General features: G+C 36.4%; 1 protein-coding gene across 1 annotated transcript in view; it reads right to left on the reverse strand.

Moving 5' to 3' along the window:
* Window positions 1–22,305, reverse strand: part of ADSS2 (adenylosuccinate synthase 2) — a 38,184-nt gene that overhangs the window by 13,214 nt on the left and 2,665 nt on the right. Inside the window, exons 2-5 of the mRNA XM_051783346.1 lie at window positions 8,323–8,425; window positions 5,972–6,040; window positions 5,168–5,218; window positions 2,865–2,931 (exon numbers count right to left, since the gene is read on the reverse strand). Coding sequence (XP_051639306.1) covers window positions 2,865–2,931; window positions 5,168–5,218; window positions 5,972–6,040; window positions 8,323–8,425 — 290 coding nt within the window. The remainder of the gene's footprint in view (window positions 1–2,864; window positions 2,932–5,167; window positions 5,219–5,971; window positions 6,041–8,322; window positions 8,426–22,305) is intronic.

A 22,305-nucleotide genomic window follows, 5' to 3' on the forward strand; every position in this document is an offset into this window, starting at 1 on the left:
CATGCTTCTGGTTTTAAACCAATATCTTTTCATACTTCAGTGAATTCTTAAATATTTATTTGTACAAGATTCCCAACTTTTATACTTAAAGAACCAAATGCAAAGAAAACATCCTTCAGTACTAAGAACTGAAACTAATTAAACACCTTCTAAAACATTGTCCTGAAGACCTAAAGAAGTTCTCCATAAAGCAACAGCAAAACTAGTATGGATTTCAAGTCTGTATATAAGAAACATTTCACTTAATTCTAAATACATGAGTTGGAGCCAAGAAAACAGAAAGCACTGCCAAGCATCCAAGAGTGGCAATGATACTCTAAATGCTGTATATGTTAAGGGTTTAGGAATGGATTTTCCACTGTAGTTGATTCTGAAAACCTGAATTCCTTCTCCTCCTTACCTGCCCACTCTGCCTGAAAACCCTTTTTCAGGTTAAGTCAGTGATATCATAATATATAACTTGCTTGCACTGACTTTACTGTGAGAGAAGTACAACTAGTTCAGAAAGTGTATTCTGCCAGAGTCTTGCTAGACAGCTATCAAAATGGAGCCAACCTGCACTTGTCACAGGCAGATTATCAAATATCTTCCCCATCACTCTCAATAGATTAAGGAACTTAATAAGAAGTGCAATGGCTGCAGCACTTTCAGAAATCTGCTGTATATTGCTAAGCTTGGTTTTACACTGAGTTTTAACTATTTTGGTTTGTTTTTTCTGACCAGACACACAGCCTTATTTTCTTCCATTATAAATTCTGCATACACAGAGTAGCCCATATTTCTTCCAACTGCCTTGAAGGTACCATGCCTCAGTTCAAGAGGGTCTCCATTTCAAGTAGGAGGCACAGGTCACATCTAGATTTTATGTTAAAAAGTATCAATTGATATGTGAGTGAACAGAAATACAGCTCATTATTCATTTTAGTTAGGTCCTTAGTAGTTTGTATTACATTCAACACAATAATTTTGTAAAAAATACCCGTAATTCTTCCAACTAGACTCAAAACCAAGTATTCTCAGGGAGTGATGTTTACCTCCAGCCCAAAAAACCAGACATTCTAATCAACTTTGCATCACACAGTATCATTTAACCAGACCAGGATATTGTGGATTAAATAACTAACTCTAGCCTCTACCCCGAGTCATACCCCCCACAGAGAATCTTTTTAAGGAGGAGTAGTTTCCATTTATTTTGTTTCATTAAGACATATCAATTAATAAAAACGTTAAGCTGTCAGAAGACTGTATTTACAGAAGTCATAAGAATTGTATGAGCAGAAGATACTGTATTATATTACCTTTTCTATAACCTTTCTGCAAGGAAAACTACATGAGCCTTACTTGTGAATGGTTTTGAGTTACATCTGAACAGGTAAAAGCATTCAGTTAAAATAAAAAAATAAACTTACCTCTCACAATGTTCAAAGTGTTAGACACAAAAGAATTTAAACACCAGATATGCTATGTAGTCAAATCCACATTAAGACATAACAGCAGGCTATTTCAATTCCTCACCCCCAACAAACAGGAGACAATCTTTTGATAATCCATGATAGCCTGTTCTTAGCCAGCCTGCAGTACTACTCTCTCCACTACAGTCACATAGACAGCCTTAAAATTTAGGAGGAAATAGAGAGTAGTTTTAACAAGTTTGAAAACTGTATGATTGTTGCAGAAGAGCTTCACAGAAAGAAGAAATACAGAATTTTTAAGAGTGACTTGAGTTTTTTAGCTTTGAATGCAGCTTTTTTTCCCTGGGTTTCTTTAAAGAAAAACCTAATTGGGCTTTCCCTGACAATCAATAACACTAACCAACAAAGTAGTGCCTTCTCTCAAGTAGCTCATTGACTGACAATATTTTTAATTGCAAAAATTATCATACAGCAATTTTGGCTTTCACTCCATCAATATTCAAGAATAGCTGATACAGACATACTGACTCATTAAAAAAAGTATATTCTTCCATATACATATATATGTGTGTGTGTGTTCTTCCTGTTTGCTTTTTAATTCCTAAAATAACAGGTAAGGAGACAGCTGGCACAGCAAAGTGAAGTGTGAAAATGACCCAGTGTAAAAATAACTGACAATTATCACTCAATAGCAGCCTGTGTGAAGTAAGATACACTCAAACCAGACACTCTCTTAAAGGTTATCGTTGTAGAAAATAACTTTTACAGGTAAGGATGTTGGAACTACTTTTCATTCACACAATATCTCTTTTTGCAAGTTTGTCTAAGTTCACGGGTATCTGAGAAGTTTAGAGTGCTACCATTACTTTCCAGCTGTAGACAGGTCACTGTTAATTCTGCCAGCTTTTTCCCCAACACCAAGAACTTGTGAGCTACTTAGAAAGCACAAGTTAAAAACATAGCAGATAGTTTCTGAAAGCTTCGAAAGCTTCAGAGAGTCAGCAGCAGCCTGTAGTAGACAATGTGAACACTTACTTGCACTTCTAACAATAAAGCATTGTGAGATACTAAATTAGTTATACGAGAGACCTTTCAGTTATTTGGAGATGACAGAAGTGTCCTTGAATCTTCATAACAAGAAATATATTTTTACAGAAACTAATACCTCCAGTAAACAAAACATTTGGAAGCGGGAACTCTTTTTATAAAGCAAATTAAGAATTAGGAAATTTTTCATAAGACAAAATATCAAGATAAAACTCTTTAATTAAGAATATAATCTTTCACTAGCCCCTGGAAGACAAAAGTGTAAGAAATGATCCCTGCATTTTCCACACTGAAGAGTTATATGGATAATTAATATTTTTTTAACTCAAACAATAACGGATATTCAATGCATTAAGTCATGTTTGCACAAAGTCATCCCACATTTGACAAAATAAAACTACCTACTTCTTTCCTGCTTGTTCCTGCCTCTGTTGTTCTTGGATGCCATCAGCAGCTTGGTGGAAATCAAACACTAAGAAAATAAGTAAGGTGAAAATTTGTGTGAAACAAATTACTATATCATTATTGATTTCTTTAAATCAGCTCTAGTCTATTTTTTTATCAATGTGGAAAAATAATATACACAATGAAGAGAGGCAAATAAAATGAGAAGAGTTTTTTTCTCCTCTTTTACAAGTTACATTTTTTCACAGGGAAGAGTTCTAAGGTTTTTCAGATACTTTCTTTAAAGTGTTTATTTTGTAGAATACTTGCAGACTTGCAGACTGAGCAGACACATCCCACAGAATAACTAAGCCATTTCTGCTTTGTAGTAGCCCAAAAAATTATATGGATTAAAAAAAACATGCAGTAGAAAACAATCCTGGAAACAGATTGCAGTAAAAAAAGGTCATACTGCTGAAATTTAGGTGGGAACTTAAAGTGAACATTCTCACTTATTCTAAAGACTTCTTAAACCATTTTATTTTTATGTTTTAGACAACATCAATTAAAACACATCTGGAAATAACAAAAGCTCCCACCAACATCTGTTATGATAACAGAGGTCATCTTCATAAGGCACGATTTTTTTTAATGCATTACATTGTTATTAATTACAAAGATTATGAAAAGTATCTCTTGCATCAAGTCTTTGTCTACCATAAAAGCCAAAAAAACCCCAATCAAAATCCCAAATCTTACAAAGACTCATGTCAAATACAAATATCTGTGCACAGTAGACAGACGAACAGAAGACAGCTTAGTTGTCTTAAGTGCTATCCCTCCTGAAAGTTAAAAACTAATGTACACATTACACAGGAAAGACTGAAAACTTACAAGAAACAGATTCATTTAATAAGTACTCTAGTCTCTCTGCAAGTGTGGTTTTCCTGTTTGCCTTATTAATTTGCTTTTGTGTTTATTTCCACACATTCCCGTATTGTGAAGGATTATGTTATGCCCAGCAGCTTGAACCTATCTTTGGTTGATCCTTTGTTATAAACTAATTATTCACAGATCAACAACAGCCCTTTTAGAGAAGACTTTTTTATCATGACAACAGATCTTCAGATTGCCATCAAAACTTTCCAAACAGAGGCATTCTGAAAGTTCATTTCTGTTAAGAGGCTGAATGATTATGAGTGACAGTCAGTTACTAATCCTTTTTACTCACAATTTGTTTAGTGATAAAAACTTCCCCATATTGCCATTGTAATATAATCACCACAGAAAAAAGTTTTTCTAATAATCAAGCAAGTTCCAAGTAATTCATCTACAGTGATTCTACTATCAGAAAAGATATTGGTAACTTAGATACAGTTACTAACTATTCCAAACTTATTAGTTACTGCAAAGTAAAAACATTAACTGTGAAATAACATGTTCACTCACTAAGCTACTCCAGCGTTGTTTAAGAAAACAACACAAAAAAACCCCCAAAGAAAGCAAAACCAAAAGCAAAACCTTTTTTCGGTGTTATAAGCTTTTATCTCATACAGTCCTCAACAGTTTGCATCTTCAGAAAACGACTACCAGAGCAGCAATAATGTTATAATATCCAAAGAACTAATTTAAAGGATAAACCCACATAATAAAGATGTGTTAGGAGTGGTACAGGAAGAGTCTCTGAAGCTCTGCATTAGTGGACTGGACTCTAAACACTCTTTTACTCCAGGCTCTGAACTGCAGTGCTGTCTGGAGCATAGCCTGGAATCAGTGCTCGGTTGATGAGCTCCCTGTGAGGAAGGCAGTCATTCTCTCCATCCCTACAGAGCCCTTACCATAAAATCTCTTTTCAGAAGCATGTGGCAATTTCCTTGGTAGGGAGACCACTAGTTTGAAACCTGGTCATGTGGTTTCCCAATAAAAAAAAGTTGCTGTAAGCAACACTGTATTTGCACCAAAAGGGTAAATGAATCCTTCAGTCAATTCACTTCTGAATGTTTTTTGACTGCTCTATGCTTCTAATCTTTGACTTACAAAGTGAACCTGCTTTCCTGACTAGGTGATGCTTATGGGATAGGATTAAAGAGTCACTAGAATATATAACTGGGAGGGTCCTGAGTGAGGAACAGTTTTTTCTAGGACCTTCAATAAACCAAAGCAGCCCACAGAGACTTAATCCAAAGAAAAGTGCAGAACTGTGTAAAGAGATGTTTAAAAATGGTCACACTTTTACTGCCACAGAAAGTTCAGAGAAACCAGAGATAATTAAAAAAAAAAAAAAAAAAAATCAACAGAAAACCAAACCCCAAACAGGAACTTACCAATATGAGCCCTGTCAGAAATTATTAGTCTTTTCTCCCAGCCTTCTAGCCCTTAAAAGACAAAATTAAATAGTTCAAATTATGTTTCGTATAGCGTTTTTGTCTTCTGATGTATAAAGTGTAAATGCTTTTCATGTTTAGTCTTCAGTCAATCTATTTAAAGACTGAGCAATCACATTGCAGAGTGAAAAAAAAAAGTAATTTCAGTAATTAAAACTTGGCATCAACCTATAAAGCTGAGAAAATCAGGCTTATTCTGAAGAAGAATTCAAGCTATTCTACTAATTCATCAATTCTAGCAAACAATTAGTAGCTTTTTTGATTTTGAATAATCTAGACCACTGCTTTACCTCACTTATAGTAGACTGCTGCCAAGCATAGCAATAGACATAACACAAAGTATCCAAAAACTGAGTTCTGAATCAAGAAGTGATTACCACAGCACTTGTTTACATTAACAAGGTCAAAGTGTACACTAATATTGTAAGAGATAAAACAACTATGAACAGATTAACACACTTAAAGAAGTTGTTTCACTTCTTAAATTCACTTTTTTAAGCAAAGAAAAATGTCTGAAGATAATTTGTATTTAGAATATATTCTGAAACTGTACAGAGACTTCTTTTATCTGTCTTCCCATGAAGGCCATGAAACTTCTAGCAAGACTCCTGTCAGTATGCAGCAGTTAAAGGGAGTTATGGAAAAATACATTGTATATAACCTCAACAGAGGCATCCTCCGTCTAAATTTTTTGAAGAATGCCCCACAAACTATTTTAAAGGTAGTATCTTAAAATTTTCTCACCTTTTCCTTTCTTTAAGTTTTTCTCAGCTTCTTCAAAGAGTCCTGGCAAATGAATTACAACGCCATTTCCTGAAGAAAACCATTACATTACATTAATTTCATGCATTGTTGAGGATGGGAAAAAATATTTCAAACAGCTCAAAGACACTTCATGTTTTGTGTGCAGAGTGTTTTTACTTAAGTTTTTAAACTTTCAAGATAACACAATTTTTTTTCTTAGGAATTTGTCTAGAAGACAGATTTACTCCTTTCTACAGGCATTGAATTTTTTTAATAAACTCAACTAAACTTTCAATTTAAAGGAGAATAGTAACAAAATCGTGGGACAGATAGTCTGAAATGCAACTTCCTCTTCCTCTTATCTAAAATTAACTTCCTGCTTTATACTTCACTGTAACAACTCTATTGTTTTTTAAAAGCTTAGCACATTTCTATGATCATCATAAACACTAGCATCCCCTCAAGCTGTGTTCCTTCTGCAACAGAAACGAGATATTCTGTATATAGATTTGGAGTTGGTAACAGACTAGCAAAAATAACAGAGGAAAAAGATCTGTCGAAAGCAAGCTCACCTTCCTACAGCCATCACATTGCTCAGAAAAAGACTACTGGGTCATACAATTAACTGGCATCACTGAGTGCCTAAGGAGGAGCATTCCCACATGGCAAAACTGAACCATCTTAAGATCATGGCAAGCTCAGTAGATTGAAAGCTACCAGTATAACATCTAGGTAAAAAAGGGACCTGCCCTTCAAAACTATTTGCGTATCACCTAATTTCACAAAGATAAAAGCATTCTAAGCATCAAAATACAAATTATTTTAAGACTTCTTCACTATAACCTTCATGGTGCAGTCCTAATCAATGGGAATACTTTATTATAATACTCCAATTATTTTGCCCTTGCCATTTTTGTGAACCCATAAGCTCTTTCACTGGAATCCTAAGTTGTTTTTTTTTCCCCAAAAAAAGACTTTAAACACATCCTTTTTTACTGTTTTCAAGCAATAATCTCCTTAAGAAACATAACACAGTAACACATCAAAAAAGAACAGAAGTACTATCTGCCTCAGCCCTCAAAACTAGAAACAGTTAACATCCCAAACTCCCCTTCATCAGCAGGAATCTATTTCCATGCCCATTGACTCAGTTTCTATAGAAGTACTAGGAAGGGCAAGTTGATCCCAAACTATCCCATTAGCAAGTCACAATATAACAGCTGAAAAGAGGCAATTAACCACCAAATCCCATCAAGTACAGAGTTAGGGATGACTGAGAGTATACAGTCACTACACCTGGACTGTTTGTGAATTGAATAACTTGTGACAGAGACTCTGGAGCTGCTGTTTAGCAAACTGTCAGTACTGTCAATGACCCCTTGCTCTTGGCACACGTACCAAGCTGAGAGGCAAGACTACAATCTCAAAGCAATGAGGTGGAGGAAGAAGGGACAGGAAGAGCATGGCAACAGAGTCCTGATTTGGACAAGTACACTGTGTAAGGGACAGGAGTTCTGGATATCAAAAAAGCAAGATGAAAGTGTTGTGAGGTCATAGCCTTTAGTGACCCAGAGATCCACCTTCTTAGTGAAACAGCACTCAAGCACATATACAGTTATAATGCTGTGTACACATTTTATATTTATATTCATTTTTAGAAGGAAATTGTATGAGCCATATAGCATTATTAAGGTTGGTCATACAAGCAATCCAAAGGAAAAAAAAAAAACACATGTAGGATTGGAAACAAGATTCCAAGACAAGGAGGGGGGTAAGTAGTTTTGTAGGGACAACAGACTGAACAGTCTAAATCCCCTTTCATGAAGAAAACAGATCATAGATCCTGACATCACCTAGTACTGCCACTGCCCTAAAGTTCTAATGTACTCTCCTGAGAGGACTTCTTGGTAAGAACTCTACAGTGGGGAAGTCTTTTGGAGTCAACATTCATTTCACAATTCAGTGGAAAAAAGAGGAAAGATCTATGTTTCAAAAAGTACCAGTAGGTCCTTAGCAGGCCTAAAGATTTAAACAGAGAGGAGGTAATGGGAGAATAAAATAAATAATTGGTAGAGAAAATAAGAGGGAATGGGAGAATGAAGATATCCTGGGCAGCTAGCTGTTTGTATCAATAGATAAGAACAAAGACAAACTATCTAAGACAATACAGGAAGCTTCTGTAATCCAAACTTCACAAATGAGTTAGGGCAGCATTAGGATGATAGCAGAACAGTTCAAGCCTATGAAAAACTGAAGAAAAAAAATCCTTAACCTCTATGTCCTCAAATACATTATTTTAATGTCCGAAGACTGTAACTACAGTACTCTATCTTTTAGAGATGTCCACTTACCAATGAATGCAGTGACTCTTGGATTGATGATCCCACTTGGCAGAAGGTGAAAGTCATACTCCACAGCATCCACAACAACAGTATGCCCTGCATTATTGCCTCCCTGAGTGGGAGGGAGAGAGGGGAGAAAAAAAAGTGTTAATAGTTTTTGACACTAAAGGCAAATGAACATAGTATAAAGATGGAATAAACTTGTTCCAGCTCTAATTCTACATTTTCATTTCTGTTACTGATAAAAGATCTTTCAGAGATTTCCTTTTCCCAGGAAGTCAGTCAAACTTTTCCTGTCAAACCGGACAATTTCAACATCAGTATTATCTGCCATATAGACTTTGCACGGTGTTTTGGTTCATCAAAGGTACAAAAGCTTGGAATAAGATTAAAATGTTTCTAAAAATTATTGGACAGAAGTATGAATATTCTAGAACATGCAGCCATTTCTGAAAGCCATCATCAGTTTCATTAGCTTTCTGTTACAGTTACGGAAAGTGTTGAAAGTGGAACTGCAACCTTAGCAAAGTGAAAAAAACAAATCCCCAACTAAACTCTATAAAACCATCCAGTTATTGGGAAAGGTAAGTGTAGTTGTTTGGCAACATCCAGGCTTCTTGTTCTGAATTTTGGCTTCAGTCTTTTGAGTGCTTTTGTATGAACAGTAACCAGCAAAGTTAACTGGTTCATTCTATGCCTACTGTGTGATGAGAGAGGTTCTGTAACAGTACAAGTAATTTTTACCTTAAGTGTTTTGTTTATGTAGAGAATCTAGAAGCAACTATGACTTTGTGGTTTTGTAAGTTACCAGAAACCATTTACATCAAACTAACACTTAACATTTCTAGCTCTTTTCATTACCACAGAGAAAGTATTAAGAGATTTGTTGAAGTGTGAAATATGTCTAAAATACCAAAAGCTTGTGACCAAGTCTTAAAGAGGGTCAAGAAAGGCTTATGAAACTAAAAAGATTACAAAACAATTACCAAATATCCCCAGATCTTGTTTATTGTACTTTTGAAAATAAGCTTATACTCTCTTGTGACCCTGTCATTTGTGCAAGTTAAGGTTACATACAAAATGATTCTGTCTGTCATAACCACAGGAACATCCTTTACAGGCACCTTGCACCAGAAATAAACAAACTGCTTCAAAGAGAAACGTGAAAGGAAAGACTTTTAAACTAAGCTGCCTTTCAGCACAAGACAAACTGAAGAAAAGTATTATATGATAAGAAGACAAATTATATGAAGTATTAATCCATGGAGCTATAAATCTGAAATATTCCAGAATATTGTCTCACATAAGATCTTTTCTAAGCAATGAACTCAACAGCTACTCACTACTTCTACAATGTTTACAAAGCACGAATCCAATACATAAAGCCGTATCTGACAATACAAATAGAGAATAGTTGTAGATAACAAACATTTGTGCCAGTACATAAACACACATGTCATAGGTTTTTTCCATGTAGTGAACATTACCTGGAAGCAGCTATAAAGATTTTTGGATGCAGATTTTCACTGCAAGTGATCTGACTCAAGCAGAGAATGACAAAATTTTTGATTCACAACATGTGAAACATATTGAATGCAAACAAAAACCAGGCCTTTCAAGTTTATTCTTTTAAGAAAATAATAAATGTTCCGGAATAATCCTTCTCCTCTTGCTTCTATTTTTTCTACTCAGTGGTAGCTCTAAGAGAGATTATTTCACCATCTACCACTCTACAAATATATCTTTCATTTTAAAGGATGTTAGCTAGCTACATTAGCAGGTAGATCATTTACAACTATTTCTGAAATGCAGTACTGATACTCCTCAGCTACTACAAGTTACTCCAAAACTAGATATTATTCTGAGAACTATAAGTCATATAGCAGTTTTTCTAAATAACAAGAGACACTGGTTTTCTACTCGGTGTTTGAGAATCTAAGCAAAACCTTTCCTGGCGAAGAACAGTTATGCACTAAAGTAGCATTTATAGTTAAGTACATCTGCTGAACATGGTAGTTACCTTCTTCCACATCAGATTCCTTCAAATTATTCCTTTCTGTTAGATCCACTGTTATTATCAGTCTAGTTAATATCAGTTTGACATGAACACCGAAGTACTTTAGATGAAAATTCAATAGATAGGTCTAAGTACAACACTGAACTACTGAGGGACTAGTAATTTACAAATGGGAAGACAAGTCCAAAGTCTCCCACTGCAGCATAAATAAACTGGACTAACCCATAAGCAATACTAAGATTAGTAAATTAATTTGAAATTCTCTACAAGCTGGATGGGTTAATGTTTTGCTTCTCAATCTAAAAAAAAAAAAAAATGGCTCTCTAGTGTCATGAATGTCAAATAAAGAAAAGTGGTCATTGTAGAGATTAGATCATGATCAACAATAAATTCTTAGTATCAAAGCTTGCCAAGCTACTGGTGCCATTCAGACGTGGTAACTTAAAGTTCAGCAGTCACATGTGCTTGAATAAGGTGTACAGCATGCAGCCTCTGACTGCTAATCACAAGAACACAGCTCCTGATTTTTGGTGCTGTCAAGATTTCTTCTTTGCACTGCAGAGTGATGCAAACGTGTGTTGGTTCCATGCTCACTGAAAAATACCCCACTGTTAACAGAATAAAAATGGCATTTTACCTTTTAAACCTTGAGCTACTCACACAACAGCATTCATGATTCATCTAGAAGTAAGGTAGTTGTATTTACTTCTGCATGTTTACTGTGAGCATTCTACTTTAAGAGATTTTGCTAGAGACTAATGTAGAAAATGTGTGATGAATCACCTTCTGAACACACTCTTAGGCCATACTAATACCTTAAGGTTTCCAAAAGCTTATTTTCAGAGTAGACTCAAATTTGAATCTCAGAATTTAGTTGTTTATAATATTATGATGCCAACAACAGGAAAAGATTCAATCCCAAAAGTGCTATTGATAGCAGCTGTCTGGTAGAATATTAAGTCACTCCACGCCCTTTGGATGTCACTGTCAAAATGTGCCATTTTGAAAAATATTTTTAATTTTAAATGCTACTTTAGGAGACCATTAAAATAACAGCATGTCGTGAACTCAATTTTCAAAATTCTTCTGCTGATTTACAAGTAAGCTCTACCCTAACCACAGAAGTGCAAGCATATGAATTGTAATATATTAAAATAATGGTTCACACTGCACACTTTACAGTACACTTGCAGTGAAATGTACACATGTTGTGTGCTCAGACATTGCTCAACATGGGTTTGGTAAACAATTCTAATAACAGAAATCTGAACTCAGAGTTCTACTGGTGGTCAGGTGAAGGGGAGGGTTGTTGTTAGGTTAGGAGGTTTGACTTAGTTTTGGGTTGTTTTTTCACTCCTCCAGAAACTGATGTTAATGCAGGCAACTATTGCCTCTGAGGATAACTCCAGCTGTAAACTGATGAAGTTGCTCCTGGCTTCTTTGCTTTCCATCTGGATTCCTCAGTTCTTCTCCCTCAAACTAAACCAAATGGGACCAGTTAGGTCATTCAAACTAACTTTGATTCAACTGTTTAAACATTATTAATGGAGAACTAACTGTGGAATTTATTTTCACTATTAGTTAAACAAAGTTCATGCTCAAATGATCTTCAATACCTTGCATAAAGCTTTTGCCAGAGGAAAATTAAGACATACAAGTCGTTTCTTGAGGCTGGCAATACTCTTCAGTTAACTAAATAAAAAGATCAGTTTACCACATCTCAGTAACCTTATAGGTACCAAAGCAACAGAAGTTCTCTCCCATAAATGGGAGAGAAAAAAAACGAAACACCTGTGTGCAAACACAAACAGAGAGGAAAAGTGTGCAGCAAGACCAAAAGATGCTGTAGTTCAGTCTGTAATATACTACATACATGTAGCAGTGGCTCCTTCTGCCTTTCGCCCTGCACAACAAGACTTCCTTCAGCTGAGCCAACACCTGTGCCATGGCCAAGATACTCACTCATGAGGGCAAGGCAACTCTGGATTCAGCTTCAAATAGATGGATTGCACGAAAGGATAGAGGGGAAATGATGACTTCTTATCTCTAAGAGGTATAAAAAGGCCCCAGTAGCACTCTGAACAAAGAGCTTCTTTACTAGGATGCTTTCTTCCCATTCTGCAGAATGGAAGCAGAATTCAGAATGCAGGCTGTGAAGGACATCAGGCAGCCTAGACTTTGCCAGAGGAACAGAAATAATATTGTGCAGGTATAGAAAAACCGGAAAAATTAATTAAGAAGTAAAGGTAATCAATACAATGAAACAGTATGATATAGTCAGCAATGTCTAACAGACTCAAGACTTTGCTTGCATGGTACTGCAATGCAATATTTTATTCCAAAATTATGCAAAAGAAACTTTCTGAAGGACAGCAAAGACACAAATACCTAATAAAAAACACAAGCAGAGAAGCCTTTTTGAGGAAAAAAAAACCCAACAACAAAAAATCCCACAAAAAACCTAACAAAACAGTTCAGAACAGGCCATATAGGTAGGACCAGAAGAGAGCTTTCAAGATCAAAACACAGACCCACTGAACCTGCTTCATAAATTTTTATGTTCTCTCCCTCTGCTTCCATGGTTTCCACGCTCAGATAGCTGTTATAAGAGTGGTCTAACCCCACTGACCTAACACATGAAGGAAAAAAAAAACTACCAAAACAAAGCAACCACATGCACACAAAAGACCCACTCGTGTCTTTATGTGCTTCCCAAAAAGATGCTTGTGAAAATTTTCCTTTTTCACTGCTGCATCTCACAGGATGTTACAATACCAGATACAGCATTGTAAACTCTCAGATCACCTGACAGAAAAGGAGAATCAAGATTTTGGACCTAAGTAAGACTGTCTCAAGTCTCTTAAGAACCTTTTTCTTCTCCACAAAACCTCCTGCCTCTGTCAGTTTAAACACTTATTAGGAAAAACATGTATAATTAAAAAAAAATAAATTCAGAATACTCTAAACAATAATCACTGAAATTCTGATTTCCAACCAACCAACAACTGTGCATATTATTTTCCTAAATACAGAATTACCAAAGAGAAGATAAATCGTTGTGTTCATTTCTAATCATAACCCTGTGCACATCATTCAAGTTCAGTTACACGCAGCAGAATCCCTACACACTGCAAGCTTCTCATTTCAATAGGCACAATCTAGAACATCCCAACATTTTGTTATTTTAAATCTTTTCATTCTGGAATTCATGCCAGAAGGTATTTGCTAGTTACCTAAACATTTTCTTACCACAGCATCATCCCAGAACATACCAAGGACACAAAATCAAAGAAACACAGGAGAAAAGCAGATGCTTATTGCCCCAGAGGCTTTATCACCTAATATTCAAATTGTGTGAAGTGACAGTATATTGTTGGAAAGTATTAGAAAAAAATATTAGAAAAAAAATCAGTTTTTAATATTACACCAGTGACTAGGAACTTAATGAAGTTAATGTGCATAATGCTTAACTTTTGCTTATTTAACAATGAAATATCTCTCTAGATTAGGTTATTACTAGGCTATTTAGGTAAGAATATAAACAGACTTCTCCCTTTAAGTTCTAATACAGCTCACTCAGAAGAGAGTGACTTTTTAAAAAAAAAAAAAAGCCAAACCATTTCTCTTTAGGTTTTCCTTACATTAGAAAATAGCCTCCAGACTTGAGCTCATTTCATCACAGAAAAAATTAGTATGTAGGAAAAGAACAAAGAACAGAACACAAAACCGATTCTCCATCTAGCAACAAAGCAGCAACCCAAAACAAGGACCACTAAGAACTCCTATCTAGACACTAACACAGCCACTACTTGTGAAGTCCCAAGTACACTTTGCTTCAATACAGCACCATTTATTTGTGCATCTCTATCAAGGTACAGAACTGTAGTTTAAGCACACTTTGAGGTTTTCAAAACTGGATTTTCTGCTTCAGCAACCTTCTTAGCACTAAAAAGTTAAAAGCATTGTTTGTGTGACCCTTCTCCTTTTATTCTGTTATTTTTTTCCTTGTATTTTTCAGCATAGTATTTGGAACAGTTCTCTTTCCTTTCCCAAAGGATTTTTTGGTGACCAAAGAATCTGCACTTTCAGCAGCCCACAGATGTACCAAATTACAATGTTAAATTGTGTCTCTGAATTTCTACAACTGTTCAACTGCCAGGAGTATGAACCTTTTAATAGAAAGTAATATAAATACAAGCTGTCCTTCCTTAACTTTTGACTTTACCTTGGAGTCAATACCTAGGACCACTGCTGTTGCTCAAGACTTTGAAACACACCAAAGATAGGGTAGTTGGTCTCATCGTTGGACCCAGTCTCCAGTTTTTCAAGATTCCCAATTGCAGCCTACACTGCTGCCAGCAATGCTGAAGGAAGAACTGCCACCAGGTGACACTGAACACTTGTGCTGGTAACACGGAAAACACGATCTTGCTCAAAGTGAAAGGAAAACCAAACACCTATTTTTTTCCCCACAACATTATCAGTTCAAACAATTCATGGAATTAGGAAGTTGGGCATCTTAGAAATAGCTGCTCTAATCATAGTCTTCATGCAAAAAGAAACAAACCAAAACAGAATAGGAAAAAACACCTCAGCCATGAAAGCTTCCTAGTACTATTTAAAGAGTTGCTGGTTTGGTTGGGGGGGGGGGGCTGTTTGTTTTTTAAAGCTTCTGCACATATCCAGCTGAGAAGGGTGCCAGTTGGATTGGAAAGAAAATATTTCTTTCCATTTATCTGAGGACACAGCATGAAAGTCACCATGAATAACAAGTATGAAACTATGCCATGTGTCCCAACATGACATGAACACGTTGGAGCAAGTCCGGAGTAGGGCCATGAAGATGATCGGTTTTGTGGACACAGCTTGAGAGAGCAGTGCTTGTTCAGCGTGGAGAAGAGAATGCTTTGGGGTGACCTTACTGAAGCCTCCCACTACCTGCAGAAGACCTACAAGAGAGCAGGAGAGGGACTTCTGACAAGACCACATAGCAATAGGACAAGAGGGAATGGCTTTACACTGAAAGGGGGTAGGTTTAGATTAGATATTAGGAAGAAACTCCTTACTGTGAGGGTGGTGAGGCACTGGAACAGGTTGCCCAGAGAACTGGTGGATGCCCCACCCCTGGAAGTGTCTTAAGACCAGGCTGGGGCTCTGAGCAACCTAGTCTAGTGGAAGTTGTCCCTGACAACGGCAGGGGAATTGGAACTAGATAGTCTTTAAGGTCCCTTCCAACTCAAACCATTCTATGTTTCTATGATTTCAGTATATGGGTTTAGTTTAGGGACTTCTTAGTTTGATGCTCTGATGGATGAACAACTAAAAATCCTATTAAGAGACAGTAGCTTTTTTTCTTCTTACATAATCCTGACACTATTGAATTATAGTATTATTTTAGAGTCTTTCAAGTAGAGTATTGAAAGTAAGATCAGGTGCATGAGCTTTACCCAGTCTATAGTATTTTAAGCAAAACCTGTTGTAGGATAGCCAAATACATAAGCTTTTTTAAAAGGCATTATTCCAGCTTTACTGGTACAGTATGCTTAAATGGCTTTCTCGAAAAAGCATATGATCCCTAACCAGTAGCTGGTAATCTTGAAATATCTAAGCTATTCAACATGTAGAAAAGCTAAGTATACAGGACATATGACAGAAAGGTGCACACTAAGAGACAAATCATCACACTAGTACTGTTAGAGTGACAGCAATCCTTGTAACAAAACCCCATATTTACCTGATTTTCTAGAAGCCTAATTCCATAAAACATTCCCTATGAAACACTACTTTTGAAATGTTTTACAGTGGTAAGTTGCTCAGAGATACTATTTTTTTAAGGAAAAAAAAAAAAAAGGTTTTTTCCTTCAGCTTGCTAACGAATATTAAGTAGCCTAAAAATCCTTCTCAGTGTAAGCACCACACCCAAGAATCTCCACATTCAATTTAGATAGGTTGATCAGTACTACACACAAGATACTATTCTAAAACATACCTATCCCGGCAAATGTGAACAGAATCAGTGACACATGCACAGAGGGGTTATTAGATAGCAAAGGCAGCTGCAAGTATTGCTCATCTGGGGGCTGTTTGATAAACATTCTTTGGAAACACCCTTTTTGCAATAGTTTTGAGTGCCTGAAAATACTAATTTGGAAGGGGAAAAAGTCAGCTAGCTATCTGCTGGCTGACATTGGACTAGACACAAGCTTGAAATATCAATAAATCAAACAATCCCACTAGCCAAAAACCACTATCAAAGTGCTGGAAGGCAACACTTGCCACAAACACCATGCTTGTGCACCTGACACAAATCCATGGTCCAGATGATACTACTGGTAAACTTACAGAAGACTAATAAATAATATCAAAGAGGACACATTTAAAACACACTGATTGAACAGTGTTTCTAATAGGACATCTATGGTAATTTTAAGGTCAATCATGTCAGCACTTCCCCCATCTATGCAAAATTACTTACTGCCTCTTGCCTTCTATAGCTTTTAACTATCATAACAGTCACCTAAAGTGTTTTGGATAAAGAACAGAATAGAGCTAGCAACAATATTCATGCAAATACCTGACTACAGTTTTATGATTTTTTTTTTCCTTAGAGCTCTGAACAGCGAAACAATATTTAAAAGTGTAACTCTTAGAAAGGTATATTTTGGACCCAGACTGGTAAACTCTAATCCTTAAAGTTGTTCATACACTCAAGTCTTCTCCCTTTGAACCTTCCCACAGCACAAGAGCTCTTTAGTTTGTTATATTCCGTCCATGCACAACAGCTTTCAAATCACATATAAAGCATGGAGAAGGAGCATTGATAATAATATTTAACAGCAATTTTTCTTCTGGAATTGCATTGCTGTACTAGTGAGAAGCCCCTAGGGAACATTCATGTATTGAGCTGATTCACTAGATAGTAAGAAGTAATCTTTTTTTTCCTGGAGTTATGGCAGAGTTTTGATAAGTTAATGAAGTAATTTGGCAAAACAGTAATGACTTATGCTGGTCTTCAGAAAGTTGTATTGATGGCTACTTCATCAGCCTTTTTGCAACATGACCTCTAATGACAGGATTAAAGAGAGATGCTCTTTTTAAACAAAAAGATTATTTTCTTGCTGAATTTAAATAGCACAATAAAGTTTATCAGCTAAGACTTCAAGTTTACAGTGTGTAACCAGCACTACCAAAACTGAGCTAACGGAACTGGGTGTTACAAACTCTGATTTATTCTATATACCTGCTAACTTAGAAGCTTATCTAAAGCTAAGTGAAGCCAACAATTGAGGAAACATGGAATCTCCAAAGACTCTGAAAATGATACAAAGCCCTGCTCAAGTGCTTACACAGGGACATCCTGAACCAGAACCTTTTTCCTCTGGTAAGTTTGATCAAAGAAGTTCCTTGCTCCTAGGTTTGCAGCCCATCTCACTGGTTTGCCTGAAAAGTATATAAAGGACTTGACCAATCAAGGGATAAGGATCTGCAGTTCTTCCATTTTCCTGGCACATGGGACTCTTCCAGAAAAAATGTGCATATTTAATATACCCATTTTTCACTTAATTTCAAATTCATTCTAACTTAAAACTTTGGGTTTTTTCCTTTCTCTTTTAGAAGAAAAATGCCAACAGTCTAATAGGAAACATGAATGTACCAACTCAGATTTTCAGCAAAACCAAAAAGGAAAGCAGAGTTGCTTGTTCTTAAAATGAAAGCAAAAATACAACTCCTCATTATAAGAAAGAAAAAAAAGACATCCCTTGCTTTTTAAAACCTTTGTGTAGAGCACAAAGAGCAAGAATAAATGTGTGCCACGTGTGCTAGCCCAGGAAGCGTACACTTCAGTGTGACGCACATGCATATACGTAAGTAGAACGTGTAAGTAAGAAATCACTGCACGTGAAACTAAGATGGAGGAACAACAGTGCATCTTTCTCCATTTTAGATCTATGTAAGTTGACTTATGTTTTTTATTTTCAGAGCATGTCTCCATTAGTCAAGGGCAGACTAGACGTTAGTGTAACAACTAGAATGGTTAAATTAATTTTAGACACATCAAGACAGCAGTTCAAACCCCGCTGCCTCACCTACAGCCAGCAGTACTCCTGTAACCACTAAGACTGGTTTGCATTACTGCAACTTTACCTGGCAGTGGACGTGCACAGGGAAAAAAACATCTGAGGAAAGCAGACTGGAATTACAATTAACAGCATATTGTGAATGGCTTTCTATACTGGTACTAAATACGAAAGTATTTAAAGCAGCTCTGAAATACTGACATGTGCATGTAAGAGAACCATCTACCCAAAAAGTCTATGATGACAATCACTGCCTTTTCTTATGACATGATCATGCCAAGTTGTCTATCTCAAAAATACGATGCCTCAGGGAAGAGCAAAGAAGTCTTTCAAGTTATTTCCTCTAGAATAAAAATTAGTTGTCTACTTTAAAGAGATGTTATCTCATGCAACGTTTAGGAAGAAGCCATACACTCCTTTCAACTCTCCCCATCAGATGTGTGTGTGCATAATTTTTTCTACAGTTTACTTTTATTGCTACCACATTCCAGCATTCATTTTTAGCTCAGGGCAACCACTGTTGTTTCTGAGCTAGCTGTCCAAGTGACTGCCAAGTTGGACAAGAAGCAAGTCGATGCTGCTTTGGCATCATACGGTTGTAAACATTTTCTTTTAACTCTTAGATGAAAAGTCAAAAATACTTAGAGAAAGCTGGATACTACCATTACTTACAAGAAACACACAAAAGGCTGCTTCTTGTCACAATCAGATTCTGTGAATGCTGAGCACATCTTTAAAAAGCTCATCAGTCTAGGGAAGAGACACATCTGAACCCATGTGACACACCCCAACTAGGCATAGCTTTGCAATTTCTAGGCTATTTGCTCTCATTTCAATACATAGTGTCAAAAACCTATTTTGAACTTGACTGCAAACAATCCCCCTTTCAAAAATGCATAATTAAAAAGAACTAAAAAAATCAAGGTTTTGATAACCAATTCATTCTCTCACATCCCAGATCTTGTGATTAATTTCTTTCTCCCTCCTCCAACCCCAATTAATTAACAGCTAACGAACTCTGCTCTGAATAAAATATTCCTGAGTTTCAGTACGAAAAACATCCAGCAGCTAGCCATTTTCTCGTTTAACAGATCCATTCATGTTTGCAAGACCTAAACCTAGTTCAAGGAGCCATTATATCACAGACTTTATGAAGGTGTCTGAAGCTTTGGCTAGACGTCAGAAATTTTTCAGCATGTAGTACAGGTATTGCTGAATCAGAACAAGATCAAGGGTATAGTCTGAGGCAGCATATGACAGAATAAACACATTATTTTACACATTCACCTGTGGTCTAACAAATAAAACATTAACTTTACTGAAGTCTATTAATCTCAAGAAACTCCATCCATTTTTCTGTAGTGACAGAATTAGCTCTGATGAACTGCTATTGAAAGACAATATTCATAAAGACTCTTTAGAGCTAGTTTTGACTTCGTTTTATCTCACTTGCAAAACTTTATATTGTTGTAATGCCTGCATATGTTAGGTAGGCAACAGGAGTCATTATTCAAGTCCAGAATTGACCAATTTATCCCAAAGAGATAGAAGAGATCAAGTGAGGCAGGCAGATCAGGAACAAGAAAAATGTTCAAAGCACAGATACGTCCAGCGCTACATTGCTTCAGTGCACAAACCCCCACCACTGTTTGCTACAGTCATAAGAATATTCAAGAAAGGACAACAAAACCAAAAAGTTACTTTGGGAATAGTTACAGAGAACACCTTCCAAATGTGTGAGGTAGTACAGTAGAAATAGAAAAAGTATTTGAAATCTTAATTAATAAGCTGCTACAGAGTACTGCATCTTAACCAACCAAACACGCACATTAAGCTTCTGTAGTTACAGTAAGATTGAAAGAGCAATAAGAAATCAATAGATCAAGGTGTAATTTGCTCTTCAGTGCTCTTAAGGCTGCCTTTGTTTATGGCACAAACTTTATGAACTGTAAAATCAGATTTCAACTGTTATTCTCTTTAAAATAATGCAGACTTTGTGTGATTGTTTACAATAACAAGAGATCACCTGTCAGTGATGCTCTAAAGCAGATTTGTAAAGCATATGACTCACTGATGGAGTAGGCCAAAGAACTCATTTTAGTGACCTCTCTTTCCTCACCAGAGCACATCACTGGCACACTGCCAACCACTACAAGGTCCAAAAGTGCACCCAGCACTGAAAAAAAGAAAGCTCTAGCTAACATCACATACTGAATGCCTGAGCAGCTAAGAAAAAGCACTAATAGCTATAGCTATTGATTCTGCTATTCCTAATTCTGCATGGCTTGCATAGGCTTTAGACTAAAACATTTTTTAAAATGAGAATATTTAGAAAAACAGTGGGCTTGGTGAATGGAAGATAAAAAAATTCCAGTTCAAAATAAAAAGTGGCCATATACAGATTAGTAATATGGAGGTATCAGGCAGCATTGGTGTGAGGACTTCAGTCAGCAGTTGTCAGCTGGTCATTGGTAACTGCTTAACCCCAAGGATCTGCACACTGAAGACTTCTCTAGATCGTGCACTGCAGTTGCCACATATCAAGTGATCAGCAGTGGCACTGCTAAACACACTGTTGTTGGGGCAGGAGGAAGAGGAAAAGGGAGTACAAAGACTTCACACACTGCAATTCCCACGCATTAGCAGTACAGGAGTAGGAATTGTGTGACCATACAGCAGGCAGACCACACTGAAACTAGATGAGAAGATTTGGTAAGAAGCTGCAAATCTGTTCAGAAGTAGCAACAAGATGCACAACAGAACTGAAGAAGCAGAACAATGGGATTCTTTAGCACAGGGAACATGGCATAGAAATGATGTCTGGACGCTTAGAAATCTTACCTCTGTGAATTACATTCTCTGAATAAATCAGCTCCCTCCAACAGTTAGAATAGGAAGTGAGCAAAAATTTGCCGGTGAAATGAGTGAATGAGAACAGATTCACGCAGTGCAGACATTACATATTTTGCTGTATGGCACACACTGGTAGATTGGTTGGAGGGGTGGTGTTAATGCAAGAGACACATAGCGTATTTTGGTACTGTATTTGATAAAATTATTATCTAAAATAATTTGCCTGCATTAATTTGCCACTTCCATCATTCCCACAAATGAATAAAACTTGGTAATTAATTTCCCAATTTGGTTGCATTCTGCAACGGTAGGAAGTCCCTTAAACAGAACAAGAAGCTTTTTCCTTTAACTCTCCATTACCTGGGGAACTGACAAAAATACAATGCATACTTTTCAAAACTGCCATGTTTGATGATAGCAAGGCTAGCTGCTTACTAAGAGGAAACAATGTCAACCAAAACACATAAACCCACAATTTCTCTGGCAACTATCTGTGAATCTCAAACCAGTTCTCGTTCTACTTTATTGTCTAGACTACAATTTATGTGATAGCAGGTAAATAGACTTTGTTCTTTAAGCCACTGAAAACAAGATGTAAGTTTAAGGGCAAACGTTTCACCAATGCATTTGTTTTATCAACAGCATCATTTTACCAGATACCTCCTAGAGGTAAATCAAGACCAGTTCAACTTTTACAGTAGAAGAACAAGTACGTGTTATGTGGACATGTTTGTTTAAACTGCATCTGAACCCTTGGTGCTAGCAACATTTTCACAAAACTATCACAATTGCCAGTTTTAGCAACAACATGTGGCCCCTTGGATGTATTTTAATTTTAGCTTAGCCTCTTCAAACAACTGGATTTGAAAACATAACGCTAATTCTGATAAATACAAAGCTGTCTCCTGAAAAGAAAATACCATTCTCTTGCTCTGAGCACAAGACTCCTTTCCACAAACTCTAAATCAAAGATAAAATACTTGGGAGGGTAGTGTTTAAAAGAAGTAAGTAGTCATATTGCAACTTATTTCCCGACACACTCAT

The sequence above is a fragment of the Manacus candei genome, unplaced genomic scaffold (genome assembly GCF_025592945.1).
Source record: "Manacus candei isolate 608988 ecotype Guabito, Panama unplaced genomic scaffold, ASM2559294v1 h1tg000017l, whole genome shotgun sequence".
NCBI classification, from domain to species: domain Eukaryota; kingdom Metazoa; phylum Chordata; class Aves; order Passeriformes; family Pipridae; genus Manacus; species Manacus candei.